Source organism: Callorhinchus milii, unplaced genomic scaffold (genome assembly GCF_018977255.1).
Source record: "Callorhinchus milii isolate IMCB2004 unplaced genomic scaffold, IMCB_Cmil_1.0 Scaffold12, whole genome shotgun sequence".
Lineage (NCBI taxonomy): Eukaryota > Metazoa > Chordata > Chondrichthyes > Chimaeriformes > Callorhinchidae > Callorhinchus > Callorhinchus milii.
This window is the reverse complement of record NW_024704753.1, coordinates 13,078,451-13,093,331: the sequence shown is the minus strand read 5'-3', so window position 1 is coordinate 13,093,331 and position 14,881 is coordinate 13,078,451. Positions and strand designations below refer to the sequence as shown.

The 14,881-nt window shown below is 39.3% G+C and overlaps 1 protein-coding gene across 3 annotated transcripts in view; it reads left to right on the top strand.

The window, feature by feature from the left end:
* The window catches only part of usp4 (ubiquitin specific peptidase 4 (proto-oncogene)), a 56,264-nt gene that overhangs the window by 2,698 nt on the left and 38,685 nt on the right, over positions 1-14,881 (top strand). For all 3 annotated transcript variants that reach the window (XM_007890290.2, XM_007890289.2, XM_042339436.1), the window contains exon 2: positions 8,187-8,314. In XM_007890290.2, coding sequence (XP_007888481.1) covers positions 8,187-8,314 — 128 coding nt within the window. The remainder of the gene's footprint in view (positions 1-8,186; positions 8,315-14,881) is intronic.

Sequence of the window (14,881 nt, the reverse complement as noted above, 5' to 3'; positions counted from 1 at the left end):
GTTTCCTTACTCCACACGCCTAATAATAATCCCTCCAAAACCCAAAACAATGATAAATTGGTCATTTTCAATCTATGACTGTTTGTGGGACATTGCTGTGCGCAATTGGCTGCCACGTTCGCCCACAAATATATAGTCAATTCACTTTACAGTGTGTTCTGTGAAGTGCTTTGGGACGTCCTCCCGACGTGAAAGCGCTATATCAAATGCAAGGATTATTATTATTATTGCCCAACGTTTTGCCCTGCCCATGAATCGAACCCAGGTTCTCTCACTTGAGAGGCGAGTGTTCTAACCACTAAGCTACAGGACTCCACAATGTGAATCCACAAGGTGTGAATCAGACAGGGAGGCATAATCCTAGTCCGGACTGGTCTTTTTTTTAGGGTTAATGGTCACTCAATCCACGACTGTGGGACACTGCTGTGCGCAATTAGCTGCCACGTTTTGCCCACAAAATACACAGTCACTTTATAGTACATTCTGTAAAGTGCTTTGAGATGTCTCAATCACGTGATAAGGTGCTATATCGAATGCAAGGATTATTATTATTATTTAAGCACCTTGGATTGTCCCTCTGATGGTATGTTTGCATTGTATTAGTCTGACCAGAAAAAAAGAAACTTGAGTTTTAGGTTTACTGTCTTCTAGGTACTTTGTATTTTGTATTTTCTACGCAGGATTGTTCCTAGCATTCATTTTTGTGGATCCAATCTGAAATAATTGGAAGTTAGTTATGTCATGGTACAACTTGTGGTCAGTTAAGTTCCTGATCATTCTGTTCTGTATAATATACTAAATGGTTTTATTTTGAATGGCACGTTAAGTCTGTTCAATTTTCTAGCACAATACTACTAGATTCAGTTACAAATTAATTGTTTGCCAGCAGAAAACATTGTGCTCAACAAAAAAGCAGCACATCCTGAAATGCTTGAAAAGAAATAGTGTTGCCAAATCGCTGACTAGAAGTACAATACCACTACTAAAACAACAACTATATAGTGCCTCTCACGCAGGATAGCATCCCAGTGCGCTTGAAACACAGGACGAGTGGATGTCACTGAACTCATCTGCACTGTATATAATAATAATAATAATAATCCTTGCATTTGATATAGCGCTTTTCACGTCGGGAGGACGTCCCAAAGCGCTTCACAGAATATACTGTAAAGTGAGTTGACTGTATATTTGTGGGCGAACGCGGCAGCCAATTGCGCACAGCAATGTCCCACAAACAGTCATAGATTGAAAATGACCAATTTAATTATTGTTTTTGTTTTTTGGAGGGATTATTATTAGGCGTGTGGAGTAAGGAAACTTGCCCAAGGTTTCGCCCTCTGCCTGGAATTGAACTCAGGTCTCTTGCTTGCAAAGCGAGTGCTCTAACCACTGAGCTACATAGACTCCACTATGTCTAGTGATACCAGTTTAGATTTTGTATGCTATCATAAAAATCATGGTGAGCATACGTTTGGAAGTGCAGACTTCCTCTGGTCATTAGTCACATTCATTAGTCTTGTATAAATTACCAAGGGGCTTAGAAAGTTGCCAAGGGACTTAGACTGATTAAGTGAGTGGGCAAAGCTGTGGCAGATGGAGTTCAATGTAGGGAAATATGAGGTCATCCACTATTGACCGAAAAAAAATAAAGCAGAATATTTGGAGAATACGTAGAGGAGTAAAGAAATTTTACATATCCACAAATCACTAAAAACTAATTCCCAGGTGTAAAAAGTAATCAAAAAGGTGAATGGAATGTTGGCTTTTATCTCAAGGGGCCTGGAATACAATGGGGAAGAAATAATGCTTCAGCTGTATAGAGGGTTAGTCAGACCCCATCTGGAGTACTGCATTCAGTTTGGGGCACAACACTTCAGGAAACATATTGGCCCTGGAGGGGGTGTAGCGCAGGTTCACCGGAATGTTACCAGGCCTAAAAGGGTTAAGTTACGAGGAAAGGCTGTGTAAACTTGGATTGTATTCTCTTGAGTTTAGAAGGTTGAGGGGTGATTTGATTGAGGTATTTAAGATGATAAAGGGATTTGATAGGGTAGATACAAAGAAGCTATTTCCTCTGGTGGCAGAATCCAAACCAAGGGGACATCGACTTGAAATTGGAACCAGACCATTTAAGAGTGAAGCCAGGAAGCATTTTTTCACTCAAAGGGTGGTAGAAATCTGGAATTCTCTCCCCAAAAGACCATGGGTGCTGGATCTATCCACACCTTCAAAAGTGAGGTTGATAGATTTGTGGTAGGTCAGGGTATTTAAGGGATATGGGGAGAAAACGGAAAATTGGAACTAAAAGGATTAGTTGAGGTAGAGATCAGCCATGATCTAATTAAATGGCGGAACAGGCTCGAAGGACTGAACCGCCTCCTCCTGCTCCTATGTTGTATACAGAAGTCAACAATGTTATTGCTCTAGTGTTGAGGTTTTGATTGTTGGGTCAGACTTAGTAAAAAAAATCATTCTTCGTGGTCCATTCAGCTCAAATTGTTTTGTAAATTGATTTTGTGTTACCATCATTGAAGGAAGGAAAACAGGGCTCCATCCTCGGCCCTCTTTTCCTCATCTATATGCTCCTTTTTGGTGATGTCATCCGCAGACATGGGGGAAACTTCTGTGTATGCAGATACAAATCTACTTTGCCTCCTCCAGTATCAACTCTAGGTCCGCCAATGTTCTATCAGCTTGTCTGGCAGACATCAGAGTCTGAATGAGAACAAAGTTTGTGCAGCTGAATGTGGACAATCCTTGGCTCCCATCAACGTTTTCACTCCTGCGGATCTGAACTCCTCAACCTCCTTGGGCTCTCCCTCAGACTCACCGAACCAGTGCACAATCTAGGTGTCCGGTTTGACCCCCAGTTGTCTTTCCCCACATTCAATCCCTGACCAGGATCACCTTCCTCCACTTCTGCCACATTGCCTGGCTCCGAACATACTTTACCCCTAATGCAGCCGAAACCCTTGGGCATGCGTTTGTCACCTTCCACCTGAATTACTCAAATTCACTCCTCACCGGTCTCCCCAGCTCAACTATTCAAAAAAATTCCAGCTCATTTCAGAACTCTTCTGCCTGCATACTTACCCAGACCAAACTCCGTACCCCCAGCTCATCAGTTCTGGCCAGGCTCCTGCATGTAGGATGCTATATAAGTGCAAGTGCTTGTTGTTGTTGTTCCTCCTCTCAACAAAATTGAAAGGGAGAAACCCTCAGGAAACGTAAAACAGAACTGGAGTTAAATGCAGAGTCACAAAAGTTTACATTTCCTGGGAAACCAATGTTTTTCTGTGCCTGCTGCCTCTGGATAAATAGCTCAAATGGGGTAGGAAATATATCTTCAAAGTCCCAAATGAGACCACTCTCAGAGATCAAATACCTGGTGTCTTCTGGATCTGTATGGTTCAGTTTTACACCAGTCAGTGTCAATTCTTTTTTAAAAAAATGCTTTTAGTGATCCATTTTAAATGCTGGCAGTTATCCAGCTACCCCATTCGACTCATTTAAGAAATGACTCGAGAGTATAATGTAAGATTGTAGGATGAATATTCTCGAAGATGGGATAAAATGGGCTGAAGGGCCTTCTCCCTCCTATGAATGAAAAATGTAGCGTGTTTTCAAATTTCTTCAAAGATATATTAGTGCTGTGTTGATGTGCTTAACTAGAAGCATTCAGTTTGACACTTACACACAGCACTGAAGTATGAAAGTGAAAGCTGGGGGCAGGATTTGCTTTTAATTTCAAGCCATTTTGAGGTCCATCTGAAACCTGATGTTATTTAGTTATGTCCTCAGTAACTGCTGGCATTAAAATTAGTTATATCAGATGAGATAATATTTTGATTTATGGTATTATAGCGGTCATGGAATTAAAGAGTGGAGGCAGAGAAAGTTGGGTATCATCCGCATGCATGTGGAAGTTAACCCCATGTTTGAGGGTAACATCACCAAGCGGGGAGCATTCAATATGAAAATAGAGAGGACTAAGTCGAAAGGAATATCTCATATGATCGTGGGGGGCGGGAGGAGAAGCCATTGGCGGATACAAAGTAGAGACATTGGGATGATAAGAATGAAAACAGAACCGTAAAGATGGAGCTGAGAGGAAAGACCTTATATTCTTTGCTTTTTAATTTAATTTGAGTGAACTGAGATAGTTAAATTTGCTATTAAATTGAGCATGTACATGAGTATTCAAATTACCCTTTTGTCAGATCTCCATTTATGTATTTAGCAAACATTCCCTTCCATTCCTTATCCCCTTTAGGAGTAGCATCTGTACCAATAAATAAAACAAAGTATGGTTAGAGCAGGAAGAGCTCACTTCATTGTGTATAGTGATCTCATTGATCTGAACTGGTGAGCCAGAACAATCATTTGGGATTTAAACCCATGACTCTGCCATCTGTGTTGTTCTTGGGGTGTTTGTAGAAGTCAATAGTGTCAGGAACTCTAATATTTTCCTTTGAATTCCAATTCCCTTTCTCTTATATTTTTGAGTCTGTAATCTTTTATATTGTATCTAACCTGGCTCAATAGGTATTACTATGCCCTCTTGAGTCAAAGGTTCAAGATCCAAGTTGGGACTTTGAACTTGTAGTCTCTAAGCTGACACTCTAATGCAATGCTGTAGGAGAGTGCTATTTTGTTGGGAGGTGTCATCCATTGGATGATGTATTAAACTGAAGTCCCAGCTGCCTATTTAGCTGGCCATTAAAGATCCCACAACACTATTCAAAAGGAGGAGGGAGTTTCTTTCAGTGTCCTGGCCGACAATCTTCCAAATAAAATTGGTTATTCGCTTCACAGCAGATTGTGGGACAAATGCTGTGTGAAAATTGACTGCCACATTCACCTACAAAATGTTGAATCAAAACACTTTGTAGTATATTCTGTGAAGCACTTTAAGATGTCTCAAAGTTATGATAAGGCGCTATATCAAATGCAAGGATTATTATTATTATATCTGTTGACTCTCTTTGAGATGTCCTCGATGTAAAAGATACTATTATCAAATGTAAGATTATTATTATCTTTCATGCATTGATTCATTGAAAAACAAATAAAATTTACTGAATAAAGTATGATATTTGCAAATTTGGACCATCTTATACTAATAAAGACAAAGTGTCTGTGTGTGTGTGTCAGTGTATCCGACAATCGTGCAATAACTGATTGATGCAGAGACATGATTTATACCTCATTGGAAAGGACTTGCATCTGGCACTGTCATGGGCATATTTTGGGCATGTTGTGCGGATCTCCTACCATTGGTGAACCATATTAAAAAAATGCTTTAATTAACCCCCGAAATATGAGGTATTCATCGTATTCAGCAACTAGTTAGCGACAGAGGAAAGCACACGGTACAGAGAGATACATCTATATTCTGCAACAAATGAAAGGCACTTTTTTCTGGTTGTCATGGGAACTAGAGTACTTCCATGTGGGACAGACAAATAGATCGACTGAGATGGTGAGCGACTGAGATAGTGAGAGACAGAGGGAGAGACTGAGAGAGTATGTTATAAAGTGTAGTGACTGTGTTTTGTGGGGGGAGAGACGGGGAGAGAGAGACAGGGAGAGAGAGAGAGGGACAGGGAGGGGGTGGGGGGAACACAGAAAGAGAGAGAGAAAATATATTAAAGGAGTCCTCCCACTGTAGTCCTCCAGCTGAGTCTAATGTCTGTGTGTCAAGCTACATTCCACAATGGATCTTTTGGTTGCAAGCGAAGCTGCAACGGGTACAGCTAGTTTTAGATAAACATCTTTTAGATTTTGTTTTTTATAGATGTCCTTAAAATGGTGCTGTGTTGATGAACACATGAAGCTATGAAGCTGACTCTCCTGATCTTCTGATCCACTAATGCCCATTTTTTCCCCCAGTTTTCCCCTATTTTTCTTCTCGATAATGATAAATAGTGCATGTATGTGAGCCCTGAAAATTTTCTAGTACCTTGTCCATTAGATGCAACACAGCTTAGCTTTTGGTCTTGCTGTCGCCAGACATGCATGGTTGTGTGATCACGTCAGTGTCCCTGAATAGCAGTCAGGGTGCAAACCTGTTCTTATTTCTTCCCTGGGGATATTGGATAATTGTAACCTTTTGATTATCTACTTTGGTTGTGATTGCCTAAATCATTACACAACAGGATGTGTGTTTTTACCCCTTACAATATTTAAGTATAACTTTATTTTACTGTGATAGAAACAAAAACCTGTTTATAAGTCCATCCAATTAAATTTACATTTTAGAAATATCAAAATAATAATCCTTGCATTTGATGTAGCTCCTTTAGTCATTGAAACGCCACAAAGCGCTTCATAGGATTTAATATAAAGTGTAGTGACTATGTATTTCTGGGCGAATGGAGTGCTATTGCAATTGAGAGGAGTATCTGCTTCAGACATTGATTCCAGCTGCTGCCTTAGGCATAAACAAGGTCAAGGCCATCTAGAGATGATGCAAGTTCCCTGAAAGAAAATACTGTAGCTTTTGATGGGAAGATAGTGGTTACGGTATGTCTGCCCTTAACAACTTTTCAGTAATGAAACTTAACAACAAGTTTAACAAAAAATTCACCATCTCTTTTGCATTTCACTTGTAAGATCCATGTTCATGTAATTGATGAATTGGCTCTTGAATTTTATTTGTATAACAGCATGAATTGAAATTATTGAACAATTTACAATTTTTTAAGAAGCAATTAATTTCTGCTCTGTTTGAATCATAAACAAACTGCATGTAGTTAGTACAGGCGCTGTAATTGAATCTTCGGATCATTTTAGTGAAATGTCAAGCAGCTGATGGATTTTTTAAAAAATGTTTTGCATTGCATTAGGAAGGAGCTTACTTCTTTGGCATTATAAAATATTGGTTTCGGTAATATAGTAGTATTTAAATGATATTATTTTGAAATAAAGAGTGAAATTGACTAGGAGTAACCTTGAAGGTCACTGTGCTATCTTGACAAAAATTGATTATGGTGTCGGGTATGGCTGGAAGGAAGCACTGAGGCTACAGAGCACATAAAAATCAATTGATGCTCTGAAAATTCTTGCATAATGTGGTAGCTATTTTGTAATCAACTCTGATTTGTAATCATTTATTGATCAGATGTTTTCTTCAGATATTACTTGCACTGTTTTAGGATCTTCTGCACCAGTATACATAGAAGTTGGTCATTTGGCTAGTTTTTACGTGTTGTTGTTTGCGCCTCTTAAGAAGCCGTCCATCGCATCCCAAATCTCTGCTCTTTTCCGTAACCTTCCTCTGCATGTGCTTGTCTATTTCTCTTCTCTTAAATACTGCAATCGACTTTTTTGCAACAGCTACCCTTGCCAAATCATTCCATATTCTGACAACCCTCTGGGAGTAGACATTCTTCCAAACCTCTCCTTTCATTCCCTTAGTGACAAGGTTGAATTAATGCCCTCCAATCCCCTACCAATGGAAAGAGTTTTTTTGTGAATAATTATTTCAAACTCTTTCATTATCTTAAGAATCTATTGAATTGCCCCCAAAACTTTCTCAGCTCTAAAAGAAGGGTCCTAGCCTCTCTTCATAGTTATATCCGCATCCTCGAGAAGCTTTCCATAGCTGAAATTTTACGGGTCTGGAGTCATTATTTACTAGATACAACAATTGGAGCTCAATTTAGACTTTCCAAAGGTTTCTTTTCAGTGCTGATTTCGAGGGGTGGCACAAATCATTGAGGTCTCCCTTCAAAATGCTATCTCCTTCTTGGTTGTTGTCAGAACACATCCTTTTTTGCCATCTATTTATAAAATGTATTCAGTCTTGGTGTTAAAACATTGAGGGTTACAATATTAAGCAGCAAATTTATTTTAAGGCTTATTTCCTCAAAGAATGCAGTACAATAAGATGTGGATTATCTTACCTTCCGGTCTGGATAATAGATGGTCTTTTTTCCTAGTGTTTGAAATGCAGAGGCAGCTTATAATTCTCATTGAAGTTTGTACTGTTGACCAAATGCTAATATTACAGAATTGTGCATCTTCTAGATTTCTGACTTGTTGATGGGGGGGTGGCGAGCAACTGGCTTCTGCCTGCCTTTTATGATGCAAGTTTTGCATGTTTCATGGGACCTCTATGGAAAGGAAAATTGAGCGTTTTTAACTCCTCAGAAAAATAACTTGCTGTATCTTTTGTCTTTTAGGTACCTGATAGACAGTAGGTGGTTTAAACAATGGAAGAAATATGTGGGTTTCGACAGCTGGGACATGTACAGTGTAGGAGAACGTGGGATGTTTCCTGGCCCAATTGATAATTCTGGGCTTTTTGCAGGTATTGGAATTAAATGATAAAACTCAAAGTTTCTAATTAATTTATGAACTGTAGATTAATATGTGTTCTAATGGATTTCTTTGTAATTACAAAATCTCATTGATTTAAAATGATTACTAAATTCTAAACATAATTTCATAATAATGTAGATGTAAACATTGTATCTTTCACACTGAATTATTGCATTAGAACGCACATTACTGTACTGAATTTACAACTGAAGATCCAAAGGACATTTTTGCAACTATGAGATGTCTTTCTTTGAAAAGGTATTCTCCTTTTGGGGTGGATGGGAGTGTGAAAGAGAGTAAGAAGAATGCATCCCTCCAGGGAGAGAGTGCATTCCATTCACAGGAATTTCCATGGGTAGATGGGTGCATGTTTGGTTTGAAAACACCAACTGGTGATGGGTTTCTGCATGCGTCAGACACTTGGCTGACCCTAAAAAAAAAGTAGGTCTGACTAACTGAATTTAATGTCAGTGCTTAAGCACTGTGCATAACTTATGTGTTCTTAGATCCAGATAGTGATTGTTAATATGATTGGTTAAAGCAAAATATGTATTTTCTGATGTTAGCCTACACAATTAGGTGTTCATCTCCAAAATTACCTGGATCTTTCAGCTTTTATTTTTCAGAATTCCATTTTGTAGATTTATTATTTCATATTTTTAATGTTGGAGGTTTCTTCATAACTGAAAATGGCCAAGGAAAATTGTGCAAACTTCTTGAATGGTCTCAAATAGTTTTCTTTCCTGCAAAATCTGATATTATTTGAATTTTCTTAAATGTTTGTTAAATGTTAAGAGTACTTAAATTAGTTTAAAAGGGAAGTAATATTAAAGGGTATGAGAAGCAGTTTGCGAGCATGATTAGAGGCTTGTGTGGGGAAAATCACCAGCTTTTGCGAGCCAAATGTTTCATCACATAAGAATGCCATTCAGTCCATTATACTTGTATATCTCTCTACAGTGCTATATGTTCAGTTCCATTCCTCTGCGTTTTCTCCACTTTTCAGTTAATAGGAACATGAGAAAGCAGTAGGCCATTCAGCTCCTTAAGCCTATTCTACCATTCTATTAGATCAAGGTTGATCTATACCTCAATTCCATTTACCCTCCTTTACTCCATATGCTTACATATATAATATCTATCGACCTCAGTCTTGAATATTTGAATTGAACCAGCATCCACAGCCTTTTGGGGGAGAGAGTTCCAGATTTGCTTCTGTTTGTGTGAAAAAGTGCTTCCTAATTTCACTCTTAAATTTAGGTTTAGTTCTAATTTTAAGATTATGCCCCCCTGTTCTGGATTCCCCGACCAGAAGAAATAGTTTCTGTGTATATACGATAGGACCACCCTATCAAACCCATTATTATTTTAAGCACTTTAATTAGATCACACCTCAAACATCTAAACTCAAGGGAATACAGGACCAGTTTATGCAATCTGTCCTCATAATTTAACCCTCATACCCTGGTGAATTTGCACTATAACCCCTCCGGGGTCAATATCTTTTCTGAGGTGTGATGCCGAAAACTAAACACAGTAGATTAGTTTTCAATTCACATTTCAAATGGGGTATGACCAAGGCTCTGTACAACTGAAGCATAATTTCCCCACCTTTGTATACCAGCCCACTTGAGGTAAACACCAACACTTAATTAGCCTTCTTGATTACTTTTTGTACCAGTGAACTAGTTTTTAGTGATTTATGGCCATGGATACCCTTTGCCCCTCCATAGTTCCCAGGTTCTCACCATTAAGATGAGTGGATGACCTCACACATCCCAACATCTGTCACAATTTTGCCAACTCGGCCTATGTGGCTTTGTGATTTCCTGCTCCCATCTACACAACTAACTGCGCCTCCTCCCGTGTCATCTGCAAATTTGGATACATAACTCTTATTCTTTCATCCAAGTCATTTATAGATGTACTAGCTGTACACGTTGCAGCTATGCTTGCAACTAAAGGATCCAATTTGGAATGTAGATTGACATACAGACATTTCATCTTTATCTATATTCATCGAGGAGGACTCCTGTGGGAGGACTCAGTGGGTGGACTCGGCGCTTTAAAAATGTAATTTTTTGTGGTTGCCGCGACTTAGCTTCATCTGCGTTATTTATTTTGATCCCGCCACTTGGCCTTGTGTGTACTCTGACGCAGGATGCCACAGCGCCACTGTTAGCCGGCGCTGCCACCAGGTGTAACTGCAGCGTGTGCATACATATGGTACGTGCGCTGTGATGCACAATGCCACCGCGACATAGTCAGCCGGTGTGGCCACTAGGGGTATGTGCGCGTACATACGTAGGTGTCCTGAGACGCGAGATGCCACAGTGCCACTTCGATCGGCAGCCGCCAGGTGTAACTGCAGCGAAAAACACAAAACTAAAAATAACTCATGAACGATAGGAATTACCCGAAAACAAATATGACCATGTTACTGCTAGATACAAGGCCATTCCAATGAGGTATAAATCATGTCTCTACGTCAATCAGTTATTGAAATCCTTCTTGAAACGCAGACAGAAATTGTTGTTTTACTAGTGATATATAATATATCTATATCAATATTGGACGAGACACCCGGCCCCGATGCATTCGTATAACAATGTTTTTAATCTGGACAAAATGCCCAGCGGAGGAGCGGCAGTCACTGCTGAATGTACTCCGTCATACATTCTGTGTCTCGAGCAGCTCCAGGATGGAGATAGGAGGAGTCAAATCAGGATTGATTGACAGCTAGAGCTGCTTGTTAATGGCTGGAGTGCCTATCCATTCGCAAACGGCTCCAAGGCTGTCAATCACCTCAGAGCCTTCGCTAATTGGTCCACTTCCCATCCACTGGGAACAGCAGTGGGCAGGAGGAGGCGCCGCTGCCGCTCCTCTGCTGGGGCGGGAAGAGGTAATGGAACTTTGGTTAGCCTCGGATGCCGCTTAAGTCAGACAAAACGTCCTGCTCTGATCTGTCCGGCTAACCGGCGTCCACTGTATATAGTGAAAAGCTGAGACCCCTGGAGAACACCACTTGTTAAATCCCACCAATTAGAGAACGTTCCCTTTATTCCTACTTTCTGTCTCCTGACTCCCAACCAATTACCAACCATGTCACAACCATGTCTATTTTGTTGTTCCAATTCCATGCACTTTCATTTTTGCTGATAATCTCTTGAGCGGAACCTTATCAAATGCCTTCTGAAAGTCCATATAGACAACTTCCATAGGCACTCCTATCCTCCACGTAAGGGACCGCCTCAAAAAATTAAACTAGATTCAATTTCTCCAATTTCTTTTTAAAAGCTCTCAAGGACTTTGTTTCAACCACTGTCTTTGTTTATGGCATTTCATGTCCTAAGAACCTTCTTATACATCATAAAATTCTTAACCTCGCCTTTTGTTTTTGGGTAATGATCTTGAATTTGTCTCTGAGTGACTGACCACTGGAAAGCTTTTTCTCAGGTTGCCTTATCAAGTCCTCTCAATTTTGAAAACCTCTATCAGATTCTTAGCATTGTCTATCCTCATGAAATAATTGTTCTCTCTTCTCTCTTGATAAATAGAACCTCACATCCCTGGTATTATTCCAGGGAATCTTCTCTGTACCATTTCTGGTACCTTTTATGCGCTCTGAGATGCTACCCTGCGTGGAGGACGCTATATAAGTGCAAGTTGTTGTTGTGCGAGCTTGACATACTTCAACTGCGGCCCAATCATGATTTTGTACAAGTTTAGCATTACCTTTGTGTTGCTATTTATAAAAACTAGGATCCCGTCAGCTTTATTTTTATGAGCTTTATCAAGTTGCCCTCCCATTTTTTATGTCTATTGTTAGTGTGTATATCTCCCTCCCTAGTGTTCCTTAATGGCAGTTAACCCCACTCCTTAGTGCATGACTTCAGATTTTTGGTTTTGTTTCCTTTTTACAAAGTCATTTGACTAAATTTAAAATGGTTTTAATCAGTATATTAATATAATTGATTAGTATTCTGCCAGGGCTGCTCTGAAATTGAGCAACAACAACAACAAGCTTCCATTTATAGAGCGCCTTTCACGTCGGGAGGACATCCCAAAGCGCTGGGAAAGTGCATAGCAATATTACACCCGAGTTCCGGGCTGTGTGTGTGCGCCCGGGTTAATTATAATTAATTATAAATTATTAATTTTGTAATAATTTATAAATTATTATAATTTGGTCACTCAATCCATGAGTGTTTGCGGGACACTCCTGTGTGCAATTGGCTGCCTCGTTTCACCCACAAAATATACAGTCAATTCACTTTGCAGTCTATTCTGTGAAGCGCTTTGAGACGTCTAGAAGATGTAAAAAGCGCTATATCAAATGCAAGGATTATTATTATAATATTGCTCAGATTGAGAATTCTATCTACAGCATGTGGTTTAATTTAGTGCCATTCAGATTAGAAATCTGAAACCAGTCACCATCTAATTACAATCTAACTACAATTTTCCAACAAAAATTACAAATCACGCCAATTTGGATGTTTTTGATTTTTTTTATCATAGAATATTACAGAACAGAAACAGGCTTCTTCTTTCTCTAAAATAAATCTCTGCACTTTCAGTCATCTTTCTGCTGTTTGTGGTACATGGCTATGCACAAATTGGCTTTTACGTTCACCCACAAAATACAGTGACACCACTTTATTGTATATCCTTTAAAGTGCTTTGAGATGTCTTAACAAAATAATAAAGCGCTATATCAAATGCAAGGATTATTTTATTGTTTTTACCTTCCTCGGCTAAAATCACCTATAAATTGGGTATGTTTCTCAATGACCTGCTGGGGATTCCAGGACTTTTTATTTCTACATTCCAAAGGTGCATGTAGTAGGGTTAAAGAATGGCAAATGGATTCTGTAAAGTAATCCATATTAGGATCCGTGAAGCTTTTCATGATGAAAATGTAACTTTTAACAAAGAAGGAAACCAATTTGGGTGTGATTATTAATCATTTACCCAATGTTTCCACTCCATGTCAATCCATAATTAAGTTACTCCAATACTAGGTTGTACGATGAAAGTATTTGGCTAAAATTATTCTAAGCTGTTATAAAGACCACTGTTATTAAGTTATCTGGTAGAAGCCATATTTTGCGAACATTTGCCTGAAAGGATCTTAGAAAGGATTTAGAGAAAAGCACTAACTATTTTGGGATGTTATGAGCAAAGACTAGGGATCAGAAGGAAATTTTGTATAGGGTAACATGGTAAACACAGAAAAAACAGTTGGTGCTCTCTCAACTAACCTGTAAAAAGCAGCCAGAACATCTGTGCTGCCGGGGTTGGGAGGGTGTTTCATGTGACCAACAGCATGCCAAGGGTAATAATGGAGATATGCGGATCTTTAGATAATCTGGGGTTTTATTTAATGCTTCCTATAGAGAGAACAGGAAGAATTTATGTAGTACTTTCCCACTGAGGGGTTAAATGGGCAGGGGCAAGTCTGTAATAGGACAATTGTAAATCCCTCCTGAAGACTTGCCTTTTTGACCGGGGCTTTGGACACCTCCTCCCTCTCCCTTGCTCTCCAACCCTGCTCTGAGGTATTTATGAATGGCAAGTTGTGTTGCTGCTGTGAAAGAGTGGCCTGGAGAGGCCATTCCATTATTTAGTGTCGTCTTTATATTTTCAACTTGGATGTATTGGAATTACATGCTCTGATATCATGGCATCACTGGAAATCTATTCTGCTTGGCCTCTGTGTTCCGCTGTATCTAGCCAAGCCTTTAGCATTGTAATACTGAAGTTCTTTCACATGACGGTCTCATTGCAATACTGTACACCCCGGTTGATTAGATTCAAATTGAATTAGTCAGTACCAGTACCTATAAACTGTGTGTTGTGTGTCTTTTGTTTCTGCAGTATGAAACCCTATTCTCTTTGCCCCTCTGTGCTGTTAGTATTTTTTAGGATATTTTGAGTATACTTTCTAAAATAGAACTGCTGAAACAGACCTCTTGACTAAAGTGCATCCAGAGGTCATTACTGTACAGCGACTGCCTGATATCCTTGCTCGCTGCTGTTCATGTGCCTGTGTGGTTTAGAATAGCTGCAGTTGCTAGCCATGTAATTCTCCTTGTTATGTTTGATAACTGCTAACTAGTGGTATTGTTCATGTGACCACATAGCTAAGGTCTGGTTTTCTAGGAGACATTCAATGAATTTGTATTCATGTAATCCTTTCAGGAATATTTAGAGTAGTCTTTCAGCAAAGAGCAGTACATCATATGAATATTTGGGATATAATTGTTAGAATTTTCCTATCTATCCAAAACTGGTATCATTGGGAAGAGATGGACGAGGATTAGTAACTGGCTGAAAGGAAGGACACTATGTTAGGGGTTACTGGAATCAGAGGAGGCAGCCATTATCATAAAATAGACCCTTGCAGCTGTGAGATTATTAGCAAATGAAGTTCAGTACAGACAATTGCAAAGTTGTTTGTACAAAGTAAAAATAAAGACATGTATTTCACGGTCGAGATAAAATTGCAATATGGGAAGTTAAAAGAGACAGTGAGCATTAATTGACTGTCACG